Source organism: Candoia aspera, chromosome 1 (assembly GCF_035149785.1).
Source record: "Candoia aspera isolate rCanAsp1 chromosome 1, rCanAsp1.hap2, whole genome shotgun sequence".
Classification (NCBI taxonomy): domain Eukaryota; kingdom Metazoa; phylum Chordata; class Lepidosauria; order Squamata; family Boidae; genus Candoia; species Candoia aspera.
Window position 1 is genome coordinate 3069949 of NC_086153.1, and position 23210 is coordinate 3093158.

Sequence of the window (23210 nt, forward strand, 5' to 3'; positions counted from 1 at the left end):
GTTCTGTAGAGACATGGACAAAGATCACATGCCATATAATGCTAAGTTTTTTCCCATGGGCTGGATTTACACAGGACATATAATGGACTGGGAGAATAACCTTGAGGAACAGGAGGCAGAGCTGCAACCAAGACAACTGTGATGACTGTCTTACTCAACTTGCCATCAAAGTTGATTCATACGTGGTTTAGTAGAAATCACTTTAATGGAGCGTAGTATACAGAACAGTGAAAAAGTTGCGAATGAAAATTCTGGTGCTTTCCCCAAGTTAAACAACCCAATGAGCGCAAACCCCTCCCTTCCTTTCTCCGTGCCAGTCAGTTCAGTTCCCTGCAGATGTCTCCAACGGTTCGGCAGCCTGACCTTGGATACCAGAGATAGTCCAAACAAGATGCTTTCACACTCCTGGCAGGTTCCCCCTCCCAATTTGGCTGACCTGCAAGTCCCAGCACATATTAACTCCATTCGTGCATGAAAGTCCAATCAGATGTTCTGGGAACATTTGATCGGGGAGCATGACAACAACAAGTCAGATAAAATTTGAGTCCAGAGCAGAAATAAATAGATAGATAGATAGATGATAGATAGATAGATAGATAGATAGATAGATAGATAGATAGATAGATAGATAGATAGATAGATTTCTCAAATTTTTTCTACTGCCCATCTCCCCCCAAAGAGGGACTCTGAGCGGACTGTCTCAAATATAATTTAAGAAAGCGTCTCAGACTTGACCCTTTCTAATTTTCATGAAGATAAAGGGAAGCGGGGGGGGGGGGGTTAGTGCATTCAGAATTGCAAGTTTCTCTTACTGTAGCCTTATAATAAAATACCATTGGCATGTCTGATTTTGGTTTCCTAGTGTGGTCTACCTCAAAGGGCTGACAGGACAACACTAAGCTGCAAAGCAGGGTTTTCTACTACAGTGGCAATCCAGGGTCTGCACACATGCCCAGCACCCCATTTGTGCCCCCCACAAAGGCCTGAGACTGTACTGCTGACATCTGGTAGCAACAGGGCTGAATTTGGGTGGTGGGATGTTGCAGTGGGTCCCTGCACTTTTCCATCCTAAACATCCCCACAAAAAACAGTAAAGGAAAAAAAGTTTCACCGCATCCCTTCCGCCTCTAGCTACCCCTTGCAGGCATCTGGATGGTCAGGAGGGTGTTATGAACTGCACCCCCCCCCCAGAAATCCGCACCTCTGGTTTTAACTGACATTATTTTGTGTCTTCACAAAAGTGTTCGCAGGAAGGGGGTCAAAAAAGGCAAGATGAAGGCCACTACCAAGCAATCCAAGCCCCGCCCCTTTTGCATGGCCATTGCAACACACTTCAATCGGTAGCTTGTGGCCAGCTTGACTTTCTTTGACCCTCTCTCTGTAACATCCCTGCCCTTTATAAAAAGGATACCATGTGAATGGAGGAATTAGATCTGTCCAAACTTGAAATAAGCTAATACGGGTAGTCCTTGCTTAACGACCACTTGTTCAGTGACCGTTCGAAGTTACGACGGAGTATCCAGGCCAGGGAGAAGAGCCAGGAAAGTGCCTGAAACCAAAGAAGGAATCTGCAAAGAGGGCCAGCGGAAAGGAACGCGCAGCCCCAGGTGGTGGCAGAGTGAGGTCCAAGTGATTTGGGGGCACAGTGGCAAAGACAAGTTGTTAGCATTCCTAAGTCTGCTGAAGATAAGTACATGTGGAAGGAGGCAGGAACTGGCAGCGAAGCATTTTGTATTATAAGCAAAGTAGTAGAAATGCAAGTCGTTTAGTTAACTTCTAAGCTAAGTAGGCATGAGAATACATATTGACGCTTGGTCACAGAAGATAGATATACCTTTATAGGCAGTCCTCAACTTACAACCATTCATTTAGCCACCATTCAAAGTTATGACGGTGCTGAATGTTGCAGCATCCCCCCCCAGTCACATGATCAAAATTCAGGCACTTGGCAACCAGCATGTATTTACAACGGTTGCAGCATCCCAGGGTCACGTGACTGCCATTTGTGAACTTCCTGACAAGGAAAGTCAATGGGGGAAGCCAGAGTCACTTAACAGCCACATGATTCACTTAACAGCCCCAGTGATTTGCTTAACGACCGTGGCAAAAACATCATAATATCGGGCATGACTCACTTAACGACCACCTCACTTAGCAAGAGAAGTTCCGGTCCCAATTGTGGTCGTAAGTCAAGGACTCCCTATATATAAAGTCTTGTAAATACACTTGGATAACAATAAACAGCACTGTCTTCACTCGTGTAGCCGTGGCGTGTGTCAAACGTATTAATTAAACTCCACTGGGTGAATCACCCTTAGCTCAGTGTAATCAACAGACAATTGTTGAGGGTGAAAAGTGATGTTTTAGACACGCTCCTAACAAAATTTTAACAGCCTTCTATCAGTGCTAGAAGCTGCTAGCTGGATAAAACCGCACTGAAAGAAGGGGGGGGATCCTGTAATGCTCACTTTAATGGCTGTTTTGCCTTCCGTGTGATAAAAGCGTTCCCCCAACTTTTAGCGGGGGGGAATAAAGATTTTATTATTGGCAAAACGTTGCCCTGTGGTTCTGGCTGATTGTTACAGAACCAATTTCCAGGGAAGTCTTGGAAAAGCCCGGCTGGGGGAACGGGGCGGCCCCTGGGCCAGAAAGGGTGTTGACGCTCTTCGGCCCCTAGGCCGCCGTCACACAGGTCAAACACCAGTTCCCAAAACTGGTGCCGCAGCAGGGCCACAAGCTATCCTGCGAAGGATTCGTGGGATCTGAAGCGTCATTCCCAAGGAACATGCCAGTAGGGGAAAGGCAGCCTAGGAACAGAAACTAGCAAACAGCGGAAGGAGGGAGCAGAAGCAAAGTCATTCTGGGCTGCAAGGATTTGATTTCCATCTCAAAGGCTTTGCAGAAAAGGTTGGGGCTGAGGAAGCCTTCCGGGAGGCGAAGAGGCGACATCCCCTTGCATTAGCGAATCCTCTGCAATTGACTCCCGCCTTGTTTTCCACCGGGCGTCCTCTCCCAGGACCCGCTTCCCAAATCCCTTTGGCTCTCTCTCGGGGGGCTGTTCCAGGCTTACGGGACCCCAAGGGCTGAGTAATGTCAGGAAACAGGGCATCTTTTGAGTGGCGGAGCTGGGCAGAAGATGGCCGAGTGAAAGACGATAGCTAAGGAGGCGTCGAGAAATAGAGAGAATAGAGAGAATGGAGAAGGTTGCAAGCACAGCTCCAACCGGTGTTTCTCAACCTTGGCCACGTGGACTTCAACTCCCAGAATTCCCCAGCCAGCTATGCTGGCTGGGGAATTCTGGGAGTTGAAGTCCACACGTCTTCAAGCGGCCAAGGTTGAGAAATGCTGGCTCCAGCTTATATATTCTCCATGCATAGACGTCTCCCACCGTCTGCTTAAACGCTCGTCTAAAAAGGTCCAGCGGCGAGACCATCAAGTCAACGATGGCGTTTGCCTTTGCTGGGACTCTGGGGACCCGGCCCCCACCCCCTCCTCAACGTGCCCATTTGTTCCTGCAACCGCAGCCCTTCCAACACTTCGTTTCCCCCCCGCCCCCGCCTCCCAGCCATTATAAATCCCTGCCTGGAGTCCTTCACCAGGAAAGTCATTGTCAGCCGCAAGATGGTTTATAGCCAAGACCATCAGCATCAATTTCAGAAAAGGTCACCTTTTATTTCCGCTTTCTAATCTTCCAGGCATCGGGTGAAGCGAAAGTGTCGCTTCCCTTGGCGGTACTTTACTGGCTCCTGAGGAGCTGTACAAGCTGTAGGGGAGCTTGTCATCCCCACTACCTACAACCTTCTTTGCGGAAGATTTATGTCCTGGCCATTAAGCCTCCTTTCCCAGTGGGAATCAGATGGGGGAAACAGTTCTGGCAGAAGAGTGGTGTTCGGCTGAACTGGAGAAGGGTGGAGCCGAGCAATGCAGGTAGTCCTCGACTTACGACCGTTCGTTTAGCGACCGTCCAAAGTTACGACGGCACTGGAAAAAGGGACTTGCGACCAGTCCTCACACTTACGACCATTGAAGCATCCCCGTGCTCACGTGATCAAAATTCGAGCGCTTGGCAACCAGCATGTATTTACAATGGTGGTGGCATCCCAGGGTCACGTGACCGCCATTTGAGACCCTCCCAGCTGGCTTCCGACAAGCCAATGCAACAGGGAAGCTGGATTCACTTAATGACCATGGCAAAAAAGTCACAAAATTGGCTGCGGTCACGATGCCTCGCTTAACGACCGCACTGCTTAATGACAAATTTTACTGTCCCCTTTGTGGTCATAAGTCGAGGACTAGCTGTATGCTATGGAACAGGTTGAATTATTTTGCTTGGCCTGCTTGGGCTAGTGCAAAGCCAGGGCCTACTTGGAGCTTTTTAAAGTGTATATGCCGGGAATTAAGACATTAATCTCCTTGTGTGAACACACAGCTTCTTCCCCTTCCCAAGACCAGAGATTCAGGGGTGCAAATGTCCCTGGGACCAGTATCACAACACCCCAAATTGGGGTCTCACTGAAAAATTTTGGGGGAGAGGACAGCAAGGGAAGTGGGTCTGCATTAGGTCTGTAGATGGGGCCAAGAATTGGAGGGTGGAGTTTGAGAGGGCTTCACCGATTTTTTAAAACAGTTATAGACCTATTTTAGGGCTTATATTACAAGTTTTGAATGATTTCCCACTTCCAAACAGTGAGAAACCATCTGTTTTCAGTAATTGCATTTGGAGGGCTGATTAAGAGAACCTCAGAGCTCCAAGTCACTCTTAGAAATGACTTCCTTGATCATTAAGTTACTCTGAGTGCCCCTGGGCTAGGACAATAACAATAAAATTAATAGTAATAATAATTTAGAGCAGAACAACACAACAATAACAATCACAATAGTTTTGTACTGGAGGGAACTTGTGATCTCGTGAATCTGCTCCTGAGATCTAGGGAAAAAAACTGCACAAAGGGGCTAAATTTCGGATTCTGAACTTAGCTACATAAGTACATTTTCACAACTTATGTTATTCATAATTGAATTCTTTTTCAACCTTTTGCTGTATTGGCTAGGGAAAAAATTACACATCCACCACGCATTTCAATTGATCCATCTGCAACATTAAGATGTGCAGACTTCAACTCCCATGCTGGCTGGGGAATTCTGGGAGTTGAAGTCCACACGTTGCCCAGGTTGAGAATCACTGTTTTAAGGGATTCTGCCCTTGGCCTCCCTGCTCCTGTAATTCACACTTGAGTTTTCTAGATGGCAGTAGAATCCCAAACTCCGTAATCTCCATGATTTAGAAATAATTTATTACTCTTTCATCCTTTCCTAAGTATCTCTGCTGAGGAAATATAATAGAGTGAGAATTGCCTTCTCCTTCACGAAGCAGGGGAAAAGTGGCGGGGGGGGGGGAGCTGAGGTTTATCTCATGGCTTTAAGTACAACAGGGGAATTCATGTTGAACTCCCCAAGAGCAAAATGTCAAAGGAAGATGCATTTCAAGCCTCCAGGTTAGATGCAGAATGTGTACATCAGTGTTTCTCAATCTTGGCAACTTTAAGATAAGCGGATTTCAACTCGTCCACCCATTTTAAAGCAGGCTGGCTGGGGAATTCTGGGAGTTGAAGGCCACCCATCTTAAAGTTGCTGAGGTTGGGAAATACTGGTCTAGATGTTGGCAGTATGAACGATGGACCGGCTGTCTCCCAAGGGGATTTAAAAAAAACACACAGCATGGGCAATTAAACCTAGACCTGCCTTTTGTTACCAACATTAAAAACACCAGACTGCTTGCAACAATATGCACACAGTCCATTTTGAACATAGCCAAGCTGCCTTAGGGTAAAAGGCTTTCTGGGCACAGAAACTGCCCTCCTGAGCTGGGTACTGGCCATCCTCTTTCAGTGGGACCCCTGCCAGCTTGTCTGCCCAACAAAGGACTGGATTCTTCAGGGGAATGACTCAGACCTGACATCAGAAACCAGGATGACACAAACAAGCAGCTTTCGGAATCGGGACCACAGGGACATCCGCAGGAGAGTCAAAAGGGTCAAGATGGCAGCCGCGACTGTGCAATCCAGGTGCTGAGAGTCACATATGTGAGATGGGTGGCTATTTGAATTGAATGAATGAATGAATGAATGAATGAATGAATCAATCAATCAATCAATCAATCAATCAATCAATCAATGCCATGCCCCTTTTTTTTACTTGGCAGGAAACATACGCAAACCCTTCTCAAAAAACTAGGTTTACCGTGCTGCCAAAACACAACCAACCAAAGCTTCTTCTAAGCAAACATAACCCTCCCCCCCAAATGCCAGCCGGTTACAGATCAGATCCTGCTCTACCCACTAGGCATTACTGTCACACCCGCTGCCATCTCTCAACCCCTGAACTTCGCCCATGTCCCAAGCAGAGGCTTCTTTGCCTTCCAAGTTCCTCCATGATTGCTTCTCAAGTGGTCCTTGAACGAGGAGGAAAACCCCGGCCTGAATCGGCCCCAGGAAAGCTGGTCCCAAAGTCCGTTTCAGCACCTTGTGATCTCAGTTGAAGCAACGGGATTTTATCCAACCACAGGGCTTAACTGGTTTGCCAATAACAAGACCGCCCCCCCCCCCAGTCGCTGTCCATGCTGTTTTGGGAAGGGGGGCTGAAGCGGTCTTGGGCCTGAGCCCTACCGTTTGCACACTGCATGTCATATCCCTACTGACCCCATTAATCCCAGCATCCTCCAGCCCTCGCCTGGGCTCTCAGCCAAATGAACGTGCAGCCACCAATGTTGGGTCCCACGTCACGCATCGCTGGCCTGAGAGCACTTCTGCAATAAATAAAGGCGTGAGCCTTGCGGGGGGGCTAACAACACAGTCCTTCAAAATTATAAATGTGCTGAACTTTTAATTAAATACACTGCTGCTAAACAGAAGTAATGCCTTGACCTGGTCATTGGCATGAGGGAATTGAGAGGTGAAGCTCTCCGGAAGGGGAGTTAATATCCCCATTGTGGAGTTCTGGGTGCTGACGGTTTGCCTGCAGACGTTTCATTACCACCTCGCACTGATGATGTGGCCTGGTCGGGCAACGAAACGTCTGCCAGCCAACCACCAAGCTCAGAGGGCACCAAGGACTCGACGGTTCAGCCCTGAGCTGCAGAGATCCTCTTCTGTTGAAAATCCCCATCTTCTTCCTCCCACAATGCATTGTTCCTTGCTGAGCCTCTCCCTCTGCCAGAGCCTGGAGCGATGCTCTTAAAAGAGAGCTTGGCCCCCAATCCTCTTCTTGCCATGCCAAGGCCCCCCGACCCAACGTGACTGGTGCCATTTCCCACCCCGAGACAGGAAACATGTGGCAATGACAAGGCAAACTCTCAAAGAACCTGGACACCACAAAACCCCACTCAAATTCTCAAAGATGGGAATCTCCTCAGGAAAAGCCCATCGCTGCCCAGCTGGGAGGCTCAGCCAGCTGGGCATCAACTTATCAGGGGCATCTGAAGGGGAGGTCAGGAAGTCAAAATGGCAGCCGTGGGGTCCTTCCTTTCGTTTCCTTTCTTGTTTAAAAATCAAAGTGCATTTGCTAATTCAGGAGAATCCTTAAAGCAGTGTTTGTCAACCTTGGCCACTTTAAGCTGTGTGGACGTCAAGTCCCAGAATTCCCCAGCCAGCATGGCTGGCTGGGGAATTCTGGAAGTTGAGTCGACACAGCTTAAAGTGGCCAAGGTTGACAAACACTGCCTTAAAGGATCTGTCAGTTTTGCTGCCATCCCCAGACTTGTTCCTGGTTTGGAAATCCTTTCATTTTTCTCTTTATATGTCTGATGTAATGTGACTTTGTGGAAAGCGAGGAAGATACAGAACAGCAGTCACTTTGAGGCAAGGGAACTTCTGTCAGGTAACTGAAAATGGGCTTTAAATAGGTTCCCTTAACATTCAAGCCTTGGCGTGGCACACGGATACCTGCAGGACTGCCTTCTGCAGCCACTTTTGGCCCAAATGATTAGATCTGCCAGGAAGGTTGGGGGGGGAGAATAGAATAGAATAGAACAGAACAGAACAGAACAGAACAGAACAATAGAACAGAACAATAGAACAGAACAATAGAACAGAACAGAACAGAATAGAATAGAATAATATAAAATAGAATAGGAATAGAAGAATATAAAATAGAAGAATATAAAATAGAATAGAAGAATATAAAATAGAATAATATAGAATAGCATAGCATAGCATAGAAATATAAAATAGAATAGAATAGAATAATATAAAAGAATAGAATAGAATATATAGAATAGAAATATAGAATAGAAAAGAAATATAGAATAGAACAGAACAGAACAGACTTTTATTGTCATTCCACTGTACACAAGTGCACGTTAAAATGAAATTTCATTGCAATTGGCTCACAAAAAAAAAAATCACTCTAATATATACTATATATTCTTTACCATTCAACTCCCCTAATCATATGGGAGGATGTGCTGCTTTTCTGTTGCAGCACCAACATTGCGGAAGAGCCTCCTTGGGGAGATCAGATGGCCTCCCTCTTTCAGAGGAGACCGAGTTGTTTTGGATACCTTTCCCCTGGTTGGATGGGAAGCAGCCATCTTTATTCTGTGGAGCCCTTGGGGGCCTCTGAGCTTGGCCGTGTGCTTGCAGACATTTCATTACCCAACTAGGTAGCATCATCAGTGCAAGTGAGGGTGGGGTGTGCTCCCTGTTTGTATACAGTGGCTTGCTCTGCTAGTGTTGGTGGGGGGGGGCTGTTCTCCTTGGTGATTCCTTAATTAGGGTATCATTTTCTGCTTGATTGTCTGTCTGCTTGATTGTCTGTCTCCTTTGTAGTTCCTTGATTGGGGTATTGCTTTCTGCTTGTTTGTCTGGTGTTAATCCCTGCTTATCTGGGTGTCAGCTACTGGAGGGGATGCATTCTAGTCTTTTTGTTTCCTTCTTAGCTTTTTTAATTGTCTCTTCTGAATGGTGTATAAATCTGGTTTTACATTTACACGCCATCAACGCTGGCCGGGCAAGCCACTGTATACAAACAGGGAGCAAAGCCCACCCTCACCAGCACTGAGGTTACCTAGCTGGGTCACGAAACGTCTGCCAGCCAACCACCAAGCTCAGAAGGCACCAAGGAGTCCACAGTTCAACCCTGAGCTATGTATATTCTCTTCCATTTCTTCATTCTTTCTTCTTTGTGTTGTTGCCTTGCCATTGTGTTTTTACTTTTTGAACCGGGGATGTTTTATATTGTACTTGCTTTCCTATGGAAGCCACCAAGGCAGCCTAGAAACACATTTAATTAATAGATAAATAGATCCCTCCTTCCACCTTCATCCCTAAATCCCATTCTCTCCCTCCCTCCCACCTCCAGAATATCAACTGGGGGTGCCTTGCATTGCCACACTTTGACTGATGGTTCTAATCCCCCAATCATCACCCAGCCCCTCCGTGTTTGCTTAATCTCCTCGTTCCCATGGCCCTTGCCCTCCTCCAAGAAAATATGTCCCCCCGCCCCCAATTTGCTTTCCCAGCCTTGGGAAAATTGCATTAATCTACCTTTCTGAGTCCATCGACACAACATCCTTAACCAGGTCAGGTAAAGCTCCAGCCGAAGCTTCTGCACCAAGACAACACTTGGTTAATCTTAAAGTCAGTCAGCTGTTTTGCTGCTCACCAACTCAACTGTTTGGGTCATTTACACAGAGTGTGGATCCCAAAAATGGGTTTACTGAGGAAGCAGTTGTTCCATGGAGGAAAAGACAGGGCTCTGGACAGGCTAAAATGCGAAATGAATGTGTCTCGATTGTGACTGAACGCCTGCGCCAACATCCGAGGGATGGCAGAGCAGGTGGCATGCAAGATGGTTACGCTATGATTCTATCAAAAGCAATCCAAATGATGGGCGTTTCACACATATCCATCTCACATGTCACAGCTTAGCAAGAAGAGAGGGGGAGAAACGACAGCCTGCCATCGCAAGGAAAGGTTTGCACAACTGTGCCGATCTCCTCCTTTTCACAGCTTCATTCTTTTGGCATTGCCATCCAAAGGAATATGGCGCCTTTCTCCGTGGGCTTTTCTTTTGTTCCTTCCTGGGAGTTTTTGCAAAAGCAGTGGCGTGCACCAGGACCGGCGCAGCTGTGCAGGGGACCGACAGCTTCTGTGGTCATCTGGGATCACAGGGCCATCTCTAAGATGCATCTTTGCAAACAGCTCGTTCCATTTTATGCAATTATTTATTCATTAGACTTCTATTCCACGTTTCTTCCAGGAGCAAAGGAGCTTCTGTCTCTTCATTTCATCTCAACCACCACCCTGTGAGGGAAGTTGGGCTGAGAGAGAGAAATTAGCCTCAAGGCACCCTGAGAGTCTCCATGGCCAAGGACAGTCTCTTAGTCCATTGCAGGTAGTCCTCACTTAATGACCACAACTGAGACCAGAACTCCAGTTGCTAAGTGAAGCGGTCATTAAGCAAATCTGACCCGATTTTACCTTTTTGGCGGCAGTCCTTAAGTGAATCACTGCAGTCATTAAGCAAACCGCACAGTCACTAAGCGAATCACGCAGTTCCCCATTGATTTTGCTTGCCAGAAGCCAGCCGAGAAGGTTGAAAATGGTGATCACGTGACCATGGGATGCTGCGACGGTCATAAATGCGGACTGGTTGCCTAGCGCCCAAATCGTGATCATGTGACTGTGGGCTGCTGCAACAGTCGTAAGTGTGAGCACCGGTTGTAAGTCGTTTTTTTCAGCACCGTCGTAAGTCTGAACCATCACTAAACGAATGGTCATTAAGTGAGGACAGCATAACCAAGAGACAATTAAGTGTGCCTGGGGGGTCAAAAAGGTCAAGATGGTGGTGGTGACTGTGTGGCCGAAACTTGGCCCTACTTTACAGAGTTGTTACGGGAATAAAATGAGGCGAGACTATCACAAGCATTGCTTTATGTTCGCGGAGAAAGGGCAGAATATACATGTAAGAAACACAGCAAGGTTTTGGTGGAGGCCTTCTCACTCTTTACTAATCTCTAAGGCAGAGATAATTTCCACGTACTGCGGAGAAAAAAATTAGCAGGTGGAAAACACTGTCCAGGAGTCCTTCTCAGGGTTACAGACTCCAAGAATGAAAGTTTTGATCCGGGTCTTCTTGTAGATAGCTCAGGACCAAAACTGTTTCCTTTGCACCACTTCTCAGTAGTTTGTGGATGATGCGCACAAGGAAATGTCTCTCCCCCGTCTCTCACACATACACGCGAGCGTGCGGCACATTCAGTAAGAAAATACAAAATTCAGCACCATGGCCAGCTCACAGGAAAAGCCAAGGGCCCATCAACCCTAACCTTCCCCATCTCTCTCCAGATCACAGCACCCAACATCAGCTTCAAGTCTAGCTGAGAAGCAACTTATAAGCAAGGTGAAGACCACAGAAACAGCTGCTTGGATCAGGTCCAGGCAGACACCGGGCAGCCTGTCGCTCCAACGGAATCTCCATCAGCTTACTAAGGAAGGAAGGGAGCGCTGTGCGCTAAGACGCAGCCAACCAGCTCCTATTTGGTTCCCGTGAGCCTCCCCCGAACCATGGAAGCCTTACAGAAGGGCAGAAAGCAGGACAGGGTGATAAGGCTGAAGCAGGAGTGTGCCATCAAAGGAGTCTTCTGCAGCCAAGGGCCCTCCAGATGCGCTGGAATGGCAGTTCCCAGAATGCCCTGCCAGGGTGGCTGAATAACAGGCCTTGCAGCCCAGCCCGGTTGGAGAAGGCTGGGTTGAAGTGTGGGATTGCCAGCTGGGAGGTTCCAGTCCTCACTCAGCCAGGAAGCTCAAGCAGCCGGCCTCAAGCATGTCCCACCTCTCAGGGTTGTGATGCAGATAGAATAGCCCATCCCACAGACGGAGGCTCCTTGCTGGAAAGGTGAGGAACACCAGCAACACGAAATTCCCCTCCGTGTTCGTATTAAGATTCAAAACAGGCTTGTTGACTCTGGGCTGTTCCATGGTGATTTCTCACACAGCTTCCTCCGATGAAGGGGGAAAGAAAATGGGGCGCTAAGAACACCACCACAAAGGATGTGGTTTCCACAAAGCCAGATCTTTTCCGACCCCCCCGCATGTCGTCTTAACACATTACAGGACTTCAGTGCGTTCTTTTGCACGGCCCAGGAAGGCCCGCAGAGACCGAAGAATACCCACTTGGATCCGCAGGACATGGTGTCGGGCTCCTCTCTTGACCTGGCTGACATGCCTATTCAACTGCCCGACATTTGTTGAATCCTAAAGAGCCGGGGAGGGGATGAAGGGGGGAAGCGCTGCCTTGCTGCACCAGCAGCGTTGCAGAGCCTGAATCTCAATTGAGCAAAGGAGGCTGTGCAGCTCAAATGATGGGAATTTATGGGGAGGGCTTGGCGCGGCCACTGAGCAATATTCTTTTGTGCTGTCTGCTTTCTGAAAAAAGGAGGCGCAAAACCGCCTCAAGGGAGACCCCAGCCAGTCTCCCATGCCACATCATTGATTTCTGAAAGAGGCTGGCTTGTGTTGGAGTTGAACCGGGCAGCCAAGAGGAGGAAGGGGGGAAAAGTGGTTCTATAAGAGGTCCCATCAGGGAGATAATTCTTTACACCGGTGTTTCTCAACCTTGGCAGCTTGAAGATGGGTGGACTTCAACTCCCAGAATTCCCCAGCCAGCTTGCTGGCTGGGGAATTCTGGGAGCTGAAGTCCACCCATCTTCAAGCTGCCAAGGTTGAGAAACACTGCCCTGCGCTAATTAGCAACAGTTCACTAGGATTTCAAGCAAAGTTTTTCTCCAGACTTCGCTGGAGATGTCAGAAAATAAATTGGGAGCTCTTTCCAGGCAAACAGGTGCTCCCCCACCCTGCTATGGCCCTTTCCCCCCCACAATAAAGACTCTAGTCCTCATTGTTCTGAACAGACATTGTAGGGGGAGAGTTGTGTTAGTTTACGGTTGCCAAAAATCAGGAGTCAGGGAGCACTTTTTCTGAGGAATCGTTTTTATTCAAAAGGCAAAAGCTCTGGGGAGTTCCAACAACTTCAGATGCAACTAAGTGGCTCAGCGGACATAGGATATAAATTATATTTTCTTGTTATAACAACAAAATAATAATTTATATTATTTATTACTGTAATTTTATACTGTATATTTTATGATTGTTGTTTTAATTGATCGTTGTAAACCGCCCAGAGTCCCCCGATGGGAGGAGATGGGTGGGGACAAACTGGATAGATAGATAGATAAATAAATAAATAAAACATTTCCTTGTTAATTTGTTATAATTTTTTTCCACCTTATTGTCCTTTGAAGCAAGGGTTCCTAATGGTTTTCCAACTGCAGCTCAGAAAAGCTTCTGACTTTTAATAAAAGTCGGAAAAGGGGATATTCAGCAGATTTCATCAGAAACACCAGCTATTATCTTGTTATCTTCCTGGCCATTTTTCCAGCTAAAGGTATCACCGCTGGCCAGCCTCTTTGCCAAGCGTTCCTGCAGATGCTGAGAACTTAAAACTTTCTGGGTGCAAAGCAGACCCCCTTCACCCCTTTCCCAGCTCTGCCCAAAAATCTCAACCCCACAGAAAAGGAGAAAAAATATATCTATAAACCTGAAGCATTCAAATCTAATTTTTATTTACTCTTTGAAAACAGTATCTCTCTAAAATTAGAGACTGCCCTTTATTAATGGATCCGAGAGTGGTTTACAATGGTACAGGTAGTCTTCGCTTAACAACCATCTGTTTATTGACAGTTCGGACTTACAATGATGCTGGTAAAACCGTTTTACGATCAGTCCTCAAACTTATTACCGTTGCAGCATTCCCCCCCAGTCATGCGATCATGATTTGGGCACTTGGCAACTGGTTCGCATATATGACCATTGCAGAGTCCCATGGTCATGCGATCACCATTTTCTCCTAGCTGGCTTCTGGCAAGCGATCACCATGCGATCTCCTAGCTGGCTTCTGGCAAGCAAAATCAGTGGGGAACCGCGTGATTCACTTAACAACCATGTGGTTTGCTTAGTGCCTGTTGTGATTTGCTTAATGACCACCGCAAAAAAGGTCATAAAATCGGGTCAGATTCACTTACTGACCGCTTTGCTTAGCAACCAAAATTCCGGTCCCAATTGTGGTCATTAAGCGAGGACTACCTGTATTACAGCACAGCACCTAATAAGGTAGGTGCAACCCCCCTAAAAAAAAAACCCTGCAGAAAAAAACCCAAAGAGATAAACCCAACAGAGATAAACTCCCTCATTGCAGCTGGGAAATTGAGGCTGAAAGATGGTTTCATCTAAATTCAGGGATGTCCATGGTGTGGGGGGGTTTTTGTCAAAATCTGCAGGGTGGCAGGGACATGATCGAAACCATCCGTTTTGTAAGGGGTGCGTTTTGCAGATTTTGACCACCACCACCACCACCCCAATACCCCTGAGACTGCCAAATACATCCAAGACCAAAGGAGAATTTGAACCTGGGACTCCTTAGGTAGCAACCTTGCTTGGGTTCCTAGGAAGCTGAAAAGAAGGATGCAAACACAGTTATGGCCATAAGACAATAAACCAGAGCTCAGACAGACACTGGAGGGCCAAATACCCAGTATCTCTACCCTCTTTATTTACTCCTTCTCTTCAGCGTCAGACTGCCCTGATCCCTGAGGTTCCATCTACCCGCCATGAATTTATTTCCTTCTTTGGAGCAATTTAACTGAGCGGCATCACTTTGTCTTATGGCCACAGCAAATGCCACTTTTCCACTGAAGAATTTGATTGCTATTAGAAGACGCTGAGTTTCAGCAAAATTTAGCGGCAGCCCCCAGATTACATCATCTCCTCAGCAAACTGAAGGAGCCACAACCTGCATGCTATTTCTTCAAGTTATCTATATCCATTACAAGAGCCAGTTTGGGGTAGTGGTGAAGGCACCAGGCTGGAAACCAGGACGGTGATTTCTGGTCCCACCTTAGGCACAAAGTCATCTGGGTGACCTTGGGCCGGCCACTCTCTCTCAGCCCCAGGAAGCAGGCAATGGCAAACCACTTCTGACAAAACCTTGTGAAGAAAACGGCAGGGACCTGTCCAGGCAGTCTCCGAGAATCAGACACGACTGAACGGATTAAAAAATATATATACCCATTACCGGTGGGGGTTGGGGGGGACTTGTTAACTCCTAGAAATTTCATAGATACTTTATGTCCAAATACTTTCCTCGGCAACATCGAAAATTTTGAAGGTGCATAAATATTTCCATTACTCATTCAATGTAAAATAGTATGTGCATATATGAATGCTTAAGTTATGGGGAAAAAGCAGATTTTGCAAGGTTTTCTGGAATGATGCAGAATGCTTATGTAAGTCAGGGAGTGCCTATATATACAAAGGTAAAAATCGTGCAAAATGGCATTACGTTAAGGAAAACCCTTTGCCCTTCCTGTAAATCTGAGAGATCAGCAAAACTGCGTATCAAATGCATACAGCGAGGCATTTATTAAGAAAAACTGTGCAAAATAATCCACGTATATTTTTGATGGGGTTTTTTGTTTGTTTTAGTGCTGAAGCAGAAATGAAATGGAATGAATTTAAGACTAGCAAAATGAGGAACTGACCAAAGTATTTGCTTAGTTCCAACGCTGGTATCTTTTTCGGTTGCTCCTACTTTGTTCTGTTCTGTATCTGCTGGAATCTGCTAAAACTGTCAAATCTGCTAGCAAATGCATCCCATGTCAGGTTTTGGAGTTCTGGTGCAAAAAGTCATGTAAGAATGCTGTAATATCACTACGTCTGCAACATTTTGGAAATGTATTTACAATTTCAAATATCAAAATGTACATCCAGCTTGTCACTGAATAACAATCATTGCCTTTCTGTATCTGAAATCTATTACTCCACGGCCTGCGCTCTAGATCAGTATTTCTCAACCTTAGCAACTTTAAGAAGTGTGGACTTCAACTCCCAGAATTCCCCAGCCAGCCTGCTTTAAGATGGTGGACATCAACACCCAGAATTCCCCAGCCAGCATTGTTAAAGATGGGTAGACTTCTACCCCCAGAAGTCCTCAGCCAGCCTGCTTTAAGATGGTGGACTTCAACTCCCAGAATTCCCCTAGCCAGCGTGCTTTAAAATGTATCTACCTTGAAAATAGCCCATATCATTCATATTGAACTGTATAGCAGTCAAACATCAGGAGTAGACCACAAGAAAAGTTTTATGGCATTTTGTATTATGTCATAACATGTTTTATGATCATTTTTATGTCCTAAAACGTTTTATAAAATTTGCCAAATTTCAATTCCGTGGGAGTCATGGATGCATTCTGTAAGTTGGCCCATTGGAGGCACCTTGGTTCAAAAATTGTTGCCCCGTGATGCACTGTTTCACCTAGTTAAAGGTTACAAAGTACCAAACAGACATGAGAGGTTTTGGTAGTAGATAGATAGATCCACCCATCTTAAAGCTGCCAAGGCTGAGAAACACGGCAGTAGATGAAGGAACTCATGTTGGGATGCCCTGTGATGGAAGAGCCTTTTGAGATTTGAAGAGAGCTATCATCTCCCTGCTCAATCACGCTTTCCCACTTGGCTTTTTAAAAAAAATATATACATTTTCAAGAAAGAATATATACAAGAAGACATAAAAAATGTGTAAAAGGCATAAAAGAGCAGGAGACAGTGAAACGCAAAGAAGCAAACAAAGGGCACAGTTCATCTCGGGGGTGGCTAGTATCTTAGACCTCTCCCCAACAGATAAGATCTGCACCACTTGGATTTTATATCTATTTTATCTTTTTATTGATCTATTTATATTGTAATTTATATGTTTTAATTTTGATTTTATTGCAAACCGCTCAGAGTCCCCTTTTTGAGAGAGATGGGCGGTGACAGAAATTCGAAAAACAAACAAACAAACAAATAAACAAACAAAGGGTTAACATTGTCATAAAAGTTACAATTGTCAATATAACATTACTTATGAAATTGTAGAATACGTCGTATCACTTCTGGAGGAAGAAACTGAGAATCCCTATGAATCTTTAAGCTACGGCTACCTATATCAGGGCCATAAACTATAATAAATTAGGTCAGGAATAGAAATCTAATTTTCCACAAAGCTGAGTTACAGACTCTATACATAGAAAAACCCAAATTTTGGATGCGGTACAAATCCGTGTATTAAAGTGTAATCTAGAAATAGTTTCCAGTTAGAACTGAATTGCGCATCAGATTTATTATTTAGATATGAAGTTATCCTGGGCACTGAAGCATGTTCCCACAACTTAGTCATCTTTCCTCAAGGCCGAACGTCCCAATCTCTCTTCACAGGACTTAATTTCTAATCCCTAAGCATCTTCACTGCCTTCTCAGAACCTGTTCCAGCTTTCCTGAATCTTTCTTTAAGTGGAATGCCCAGAAGAGGAGACAGCCCTTCAGGTGTAAAGTAAAAGAGAATGGAATAGCTGCTTCCCATGATATGGAAATTACGCTTTGTTATTGCAGACCAAAATTGCATTTGCTTTTTTATTTTTTGCAGCCACATCACACCGCCGGCTCATATTTAGGTTACAATCAGCAGCTATTCCAAGGTCTTTCTCAAAAGTCAGGTACCTCCACCCACCAACCTATCAATACTGTGGGTTTGATTTCTGTTTCCTAAACAAAGAATTTTGAATTTGCCTTTTTTACATTTCACTCTAGTACTTCCATTTCCTTTCTCCAATCTATCAAGACAAGGTTTATTTCGGCTTTCTTCAGTATTTCGTCAGTCGGGTTTCGCATCAGTTAAGAAGTTATCAGCCACCTCCAAAACCATCTTTACTGCAGTGTCCCATCTTCTCCTCCCTCTTATTTAAAAAGAGTACAAGAACGAAAACTACAATCTAGCTGTTCTGATTTGCAGAGATACGAATTTCTCATTTTGAAAGTAACGTACTTGCTAGAATTCTTGGGCCGCTACTATAATCTTCTTTCTAATAAACTTACTCATCAAGACTCAGAATGACTTGTTCTTTAGATTAATTGTCTCCTGTCCAGGTAGCTTAGCAGCATCTGAAAAGTATTAGCTACTGTACCCAATTTTGTATCACCTTCACATCTGATAAGCATCCTGTCTACCTCATCATTCAAATCATTAATAAAAATACCAAAGACTACATGACCCTGGACCGATCCTTGTGGCACTCAACTTGATACCTCTCTCTGATTTCATAAGGAACCACTATTAAGCATTCTGTGAATATAATTTTATAATACTACATCAAATGCTTCACTGAAGTCAAGATATATTATGTCTACAGCATACCCATAGTCTATTAAGGAAGTTACGCAATGAAAAAGAGATAAAATTAATCTGTCAAGACTTGTTCTTAACCAATTGATGCTAACTTGGGGCAATTTATCACTTCTGTGAACTTCCAATGTGGCAAATGTATCCTGAATGAGGCAGGGCTCTGGTTGACTCCTTCAAGGTTATTCCACTCTTAAAACATTCTAAGCTATTTGTATATTTGTAGGTTTTTACATCTGCCACAGGAACAACCATTCCTGGGAATCATCATCATCACCTTCATCATCTCTTTTCCTCCTCTGCCCTGACCTTCCTAGAAAAAGGAGGAAAGATGCCCCCCCTCCATGTTACTGATTGCCAGGAATTTCATGGAAACAATAGTGTCAGTTGCTAGGAGGCATGACATCACCAAAGGAAGCAGTTACATTTTGGTTGCTAAGAAACAGGCATTGTTTGGTTACCTAACAGCAGGACAATGGATGCGTCCTTTGCTGGTACTGGTAGAGCTCAGACCTTGGGACATTAAGCTTTGGGTGGTTGCTAAACATTGCCTCTTTTGTTACTTCTTTGGAGAACCTTTGCTCCCAACCATTTGGCTCGTCTGCTTTTCATGACCCCTCTCTCTGGTGGAGGAATCCATTCTGAGACTACAGCTCTCCTTCTCCAGATGGTTCTTCTCCAACACTGCCTGCCCCTTCCTCCCCCCAGGAGCTGCACGACACGCCCTTAAGGAGGGAAAGCTAAGAGCTGGGGGGCTGACTTGGGTGACCCAACCTCCATCATGGGCAAGGAGAAGAGTCTGTGCCCGTGCGGCTTCAGGAAAAACAAAACGAAGCCAAAAGAGGGACTGGAAGATCTGAAACAAGAGGTGAACTTCGACGATCACAAGCTGTCTCTTCAGGAACTCAGCCGTAAGTATGGGGTGGATCTCTCCAAAGGTCTCACAAAGGAACAGGCTGCCCAGCTCTTGGAAGAGAACGGCCCAAACACCCTGAGTCCTCCCCGAACCACGCCAGAGTGGGTAAAATTCTGCAAGCAACTCTTTGGGGGATTTTCCATCCTGCTGTGGACCGGATCCTTACTTTGCTTTCTGGCTTACTGGGTCCAGATCGCAATGGGTAGAAAAATCGAGAAGGACAACTTTTACCTGGGCATTGTCTTAGCAGCAGTCGTTATCGTGACTGGATGTTTCTCCTACTTTCAGGAAGCAAAAAGTTCCAAAATTATGGAATCCTTCAAGCATATGGTCCCTCACCAAGCCCTCGTGATCCGGGAGGGCGAGAGGCTGCAGATCAACGCTGAGAACGTGGTCCTGGGGGATCTGGTGGAGGTGAAAGGAGGCGATCGGATTCCTGCGGACTTAAGGGTCATCTCTGCCACTGGCTGCAAAGTGGACAATTCCTCCCTGACTGGGGAGTCAGAGCCACAAACCCGGTCACCCGATTTTACCAACGAGAACCCACTGGAGACACAAAACATCTGCTTCTTTTCTACCAACTGTGTTGAGGGTACAGCTCAGGGTATTGTTATCTTGACAGGGGACTATACCGTGATGGGCCGAATTGCTTCCTTGGCTTCCGGCTTGGGTGACAGCCAGACCCCCATTGCCAAAGAGATCGAACATTTTATCCACATCATCACTGGAGTTGCTGTCTTCCTGGGGGTGTCGTTCTTCATCCTGGCCATAATCCTTGGCTACAACTGGCTGGAAGCTGTTGTCTTCCTGATTGGGATCATTGTGGCAAATGTGCCAGAAGGGCTCCTAGCCACAGTCACAGTCTGCTTGACGCTCACCGCCAAACGGATGGCTCGCAAGAACTGCCTGGTAAAAAACCTCGAGGCTGTGGAGACCCTGGGGTCCACCTCCACCATCTGCTCAGACAAGACAGGAACCCTCACTCAAAACCGCATGACCGTCGCCCACATGTGGTTCGACAACGAGGTCTACGAAGCCAACACCTCCGAGACCTACGCTGGGGCCATATTTAACACCCACTCGCCCACATGGACAGCGCTGGCCCACATCGCAGGCTTGTGCAACAGGGCCAACTTCAAAGCAGATCAGGAGCACCTCCCCATTGCCAAGAAGGGGACCACCGGCGACGCCTCCGAGTCGGCCCTCCTAAAGTGCATCGAGTTGTCCTGTGGGTCAGTCAGGCAGATGCGTGAGAAGAACCCCAAGGTGGCCGAGATCCCCTTCAACTCCACCAACAAGTACCAGCTATCCATCCATGAAGCCGAAGAAAAGTCCAAAGGTCACCTCCTGGTGATGAAGGGGGCTCCGGAGAGGATCATAGAGTGCTGCTCCACCATCCTGTTGAAAGGGAAGGAGGTGGGCCTGGACAAGAAGGTGCAGGATGCTTTTTTAAACACCTACAATAGCCTCGGGGGGCTGGGCGAAAGAGTCCTGGGCTTCTGCCACTACTACCTCCCGGATCGACAGTTCCCCCGTGGCTTTAAGTTTGATGTGGAGAAGCCTAATTTCCCTACCACCAAGCTCTGCTTCGTGGGGCTGATCTCCATGATCGACCCACCACGCGCCGCCGTGCCCGACGCTGTCGGAAAGTGCCGCAGTGCTGGGATCAAAGTGATCATGGTCACCGGAGACCACCCGATCACGGCCAAAGCCATTGCCAAGGGGGTAGGGATCATCTCTGAGAGCAGCGAGACCGTAGAAGACATTGCGGCCCGGCGGGGGATCCCGGTCAGCCAGGTCGATCCCAATGAAGCCCAGGCCTGCATCATCCATGGCTCCAACCTCAAGGACATGACCACCAAGCAACTGGACAACATCCTCTTGAACCACCCTGAGATAGTCTTTGCCCGCACCTCCCCACAGCAGAAGCTGATCATCGTGGAAGGGTGTCAGAGGGAGGGGGCCATTGTGGCCGTGACCGGAGATGGGGTGAACGACTCCCCAGCCCTCAAGAAGGCCAACATTGGCATTGCCATGGGCATCACAGGCTCTGATGTCTCCAAGCAGGCTGCCGACATGATCCTGCTGGATGACAATTTCGCCTCCATTGTGACCGGCGTGGAGGAAGGGCGCCTGATCTTTGACAACCTGAAGAAGTCTATTGCTTACACTTTGACCAGCAACATCCCAGAGGTCTCCCCTTTCCTTCTGTTCATCATCCTTGACATCCCACTGCCCCTGGGCACCATCACCATCTTGTGCATTGACCTAGGCACCGACATGGTGCCTGCCATTTCCCTGGCCTACGAGAATGCAGAGAGCGACATCATGAAAAGGAAGCCACGGAACGCCAAGAAGGACAAGCTGGTGAACCAGCGCCTCATCAGCATGGCGTACGGACAGATCGGCATGATGCAGGCCCTCGCCGGCTTCTTCGCCTACGTGGTGATCATGGCTGAAAACGGGTTCCTGCCTTTCACTCTGCTAGGAATCCGCCTGGAGTGGGACGACCATTCCATGAATGACCTGGAGGACAGCTATGGCCAGCAGTGGACTTACCAGCAGCGCAAAGTGGTGGAGTTCACTTGCCACACCGCCTTCTTCATCAGCATCGTGGTGGTGCAGTGGGCCGACCTCATCATCTGCAAGACCAGGAAGCTGTCCTTTTTCCAGCAGGGCATGAGGAACAGAGTGATGATCTTCGGCCTGATCGAAGAAACCGCCCTGGCTATGTTCCTCTCCTACTGTCCAGGAATGGATGTGGCTTTACGTATGTACCCGGTCCGGGTTACATGGTGGCTGTGCGCTTTGCCATTCTCCGTGCTCATCTTCACGTATGATGAAACCCGCCGGTTTCTCCTGCGCCGAAACCCGGGCGGCTGGGTCGAGCACGAAACTTACTACTGAACAGCCCACCCGAAGGGGCACATCCCTGCTCTGAGGGTGAGACGCTCCTGAGCCGATCTTTGTAGCTCACCCTGCACAGCCTTTGATGCCAACTGCCCCAAACACTTCTTTTAAATTGAAGGGCGCTCTATACCCCTTCAAATACACGCGCAGGTAATTGTAGGAGTCAGTAATAAAATGTAACACCCCAAACGAAAACACTAGCCCGGATTCTTTCCCCCTGCTGCATCCTCCACTTCCTTTTATCAAACTTTTCCAAGAAAACGTAGAAGGCAGATGAATGCAAAACCACAGACTCTTATATAGGTAGTGCTCGACTAACTATCACAACTGGGACTGGAATTTCCACCCTAAGTCATTGCAGCCGTAAGTCGAGTCACCACGCGACCAGACCCAATTTTACGACCGTTTCTATGGTGATTGTTAAGCAAATCACAGGTCATTAAGCGAATCCAGCTTCCCCAATGGGCGTTTTTTGTCGGAGAACAGCAAAACACAATCACGTGACCACGGGACGCTGCAGCCAGTCATAAATGCAAGCCGGTTGCCAAGCGCCCAAAATGCAATGTGACCGGGGGCGGGGGGGTTGGTGCCATGTTTTGCAATGCTTCAAAGTGCTTTACAGGCCATAAAGCACTCGTTTTGAGGCTGCCGTAACTTCGGACCGTCGTTAAAACAAACGGTCGTAAGTTGAGGACAACCTGACCCTGTATTCTCCTGTTGTCTGCAACTCAAAAATACCCTGGGCTGTGATTCCACATTTCGAGGTAAGATGCCAAGGGTGCATTTCTAAAGCAGAGTCCCGAAGAACGGCAAGGAGGCACGGGGGTTCCCTTCGACAAAATCCAGACATGTGAAAGCATTTGGTCCTTTACAACAGAGGCACCCAGCCATGCTCAGAATTGTGCCCAGTGCCCAGAGGCCCATTCTTTCTGCTGGTGACTGACTGGCTCAGCACATTTGGGTCGGGGGTGGGGGCTGTGGCTAAACCTTCACCTTTGCGGAGTATTTTTCCTCCTGCCCCAGGGTTGCATTATTGATCAACTTACTTTAAAAAGTAATATTAGCGAGTACCTACAGTGAATCTGAAACAAAGCCAAGAGACCCATTTAGTCAGT

The 23210-nt window shown here is 46.9% G+C and overlaps 2 protein-coding genes across 3 annotated transcripts in view; one reads left to right on the forward strand and one right to left on the reverse strand.

Annotated features, from left to right (window-relative positions):
• Window positions 1–23210, reverse strand: part of LHFPL7 (LHFPL tetraspan subfamily member 7) — a 64213-nt gene that overhangs the window by 2123 nt on the left and 38880 nt on the right. The gene's annotated exons all lie outside the window — the stretch shown is intronic.
• Window positions 12004–22092, forward strand: LOC134491812 (sodium/potassium-transporting ATPase subunit alpha-2-like). 2 transcript variants are annotated; one of them, XM_063295811.1, is made up of 2 exons: window positions 12004–12026; window positions 19089–22092. In XM_063295811.1, the coding sequence occupies exons 1-2, from the start codon at window positions 12022–12024 to the stop codon at window positions 22090–22092; spliced, it is 3009 nt and encodes a 1002-aa protein (XP_063151881.1). In that variant the 5' UTR covers window positions 12004–12021. The 2 variants fall into 2 exon arrangements, with proteins under 2 accessions (XP_063151881.1, XP_063151871.1); XM_063295801.1 differs by lacking the exon at window positions 12004–12026 and having other exon boundaries at window positions 19051–22092.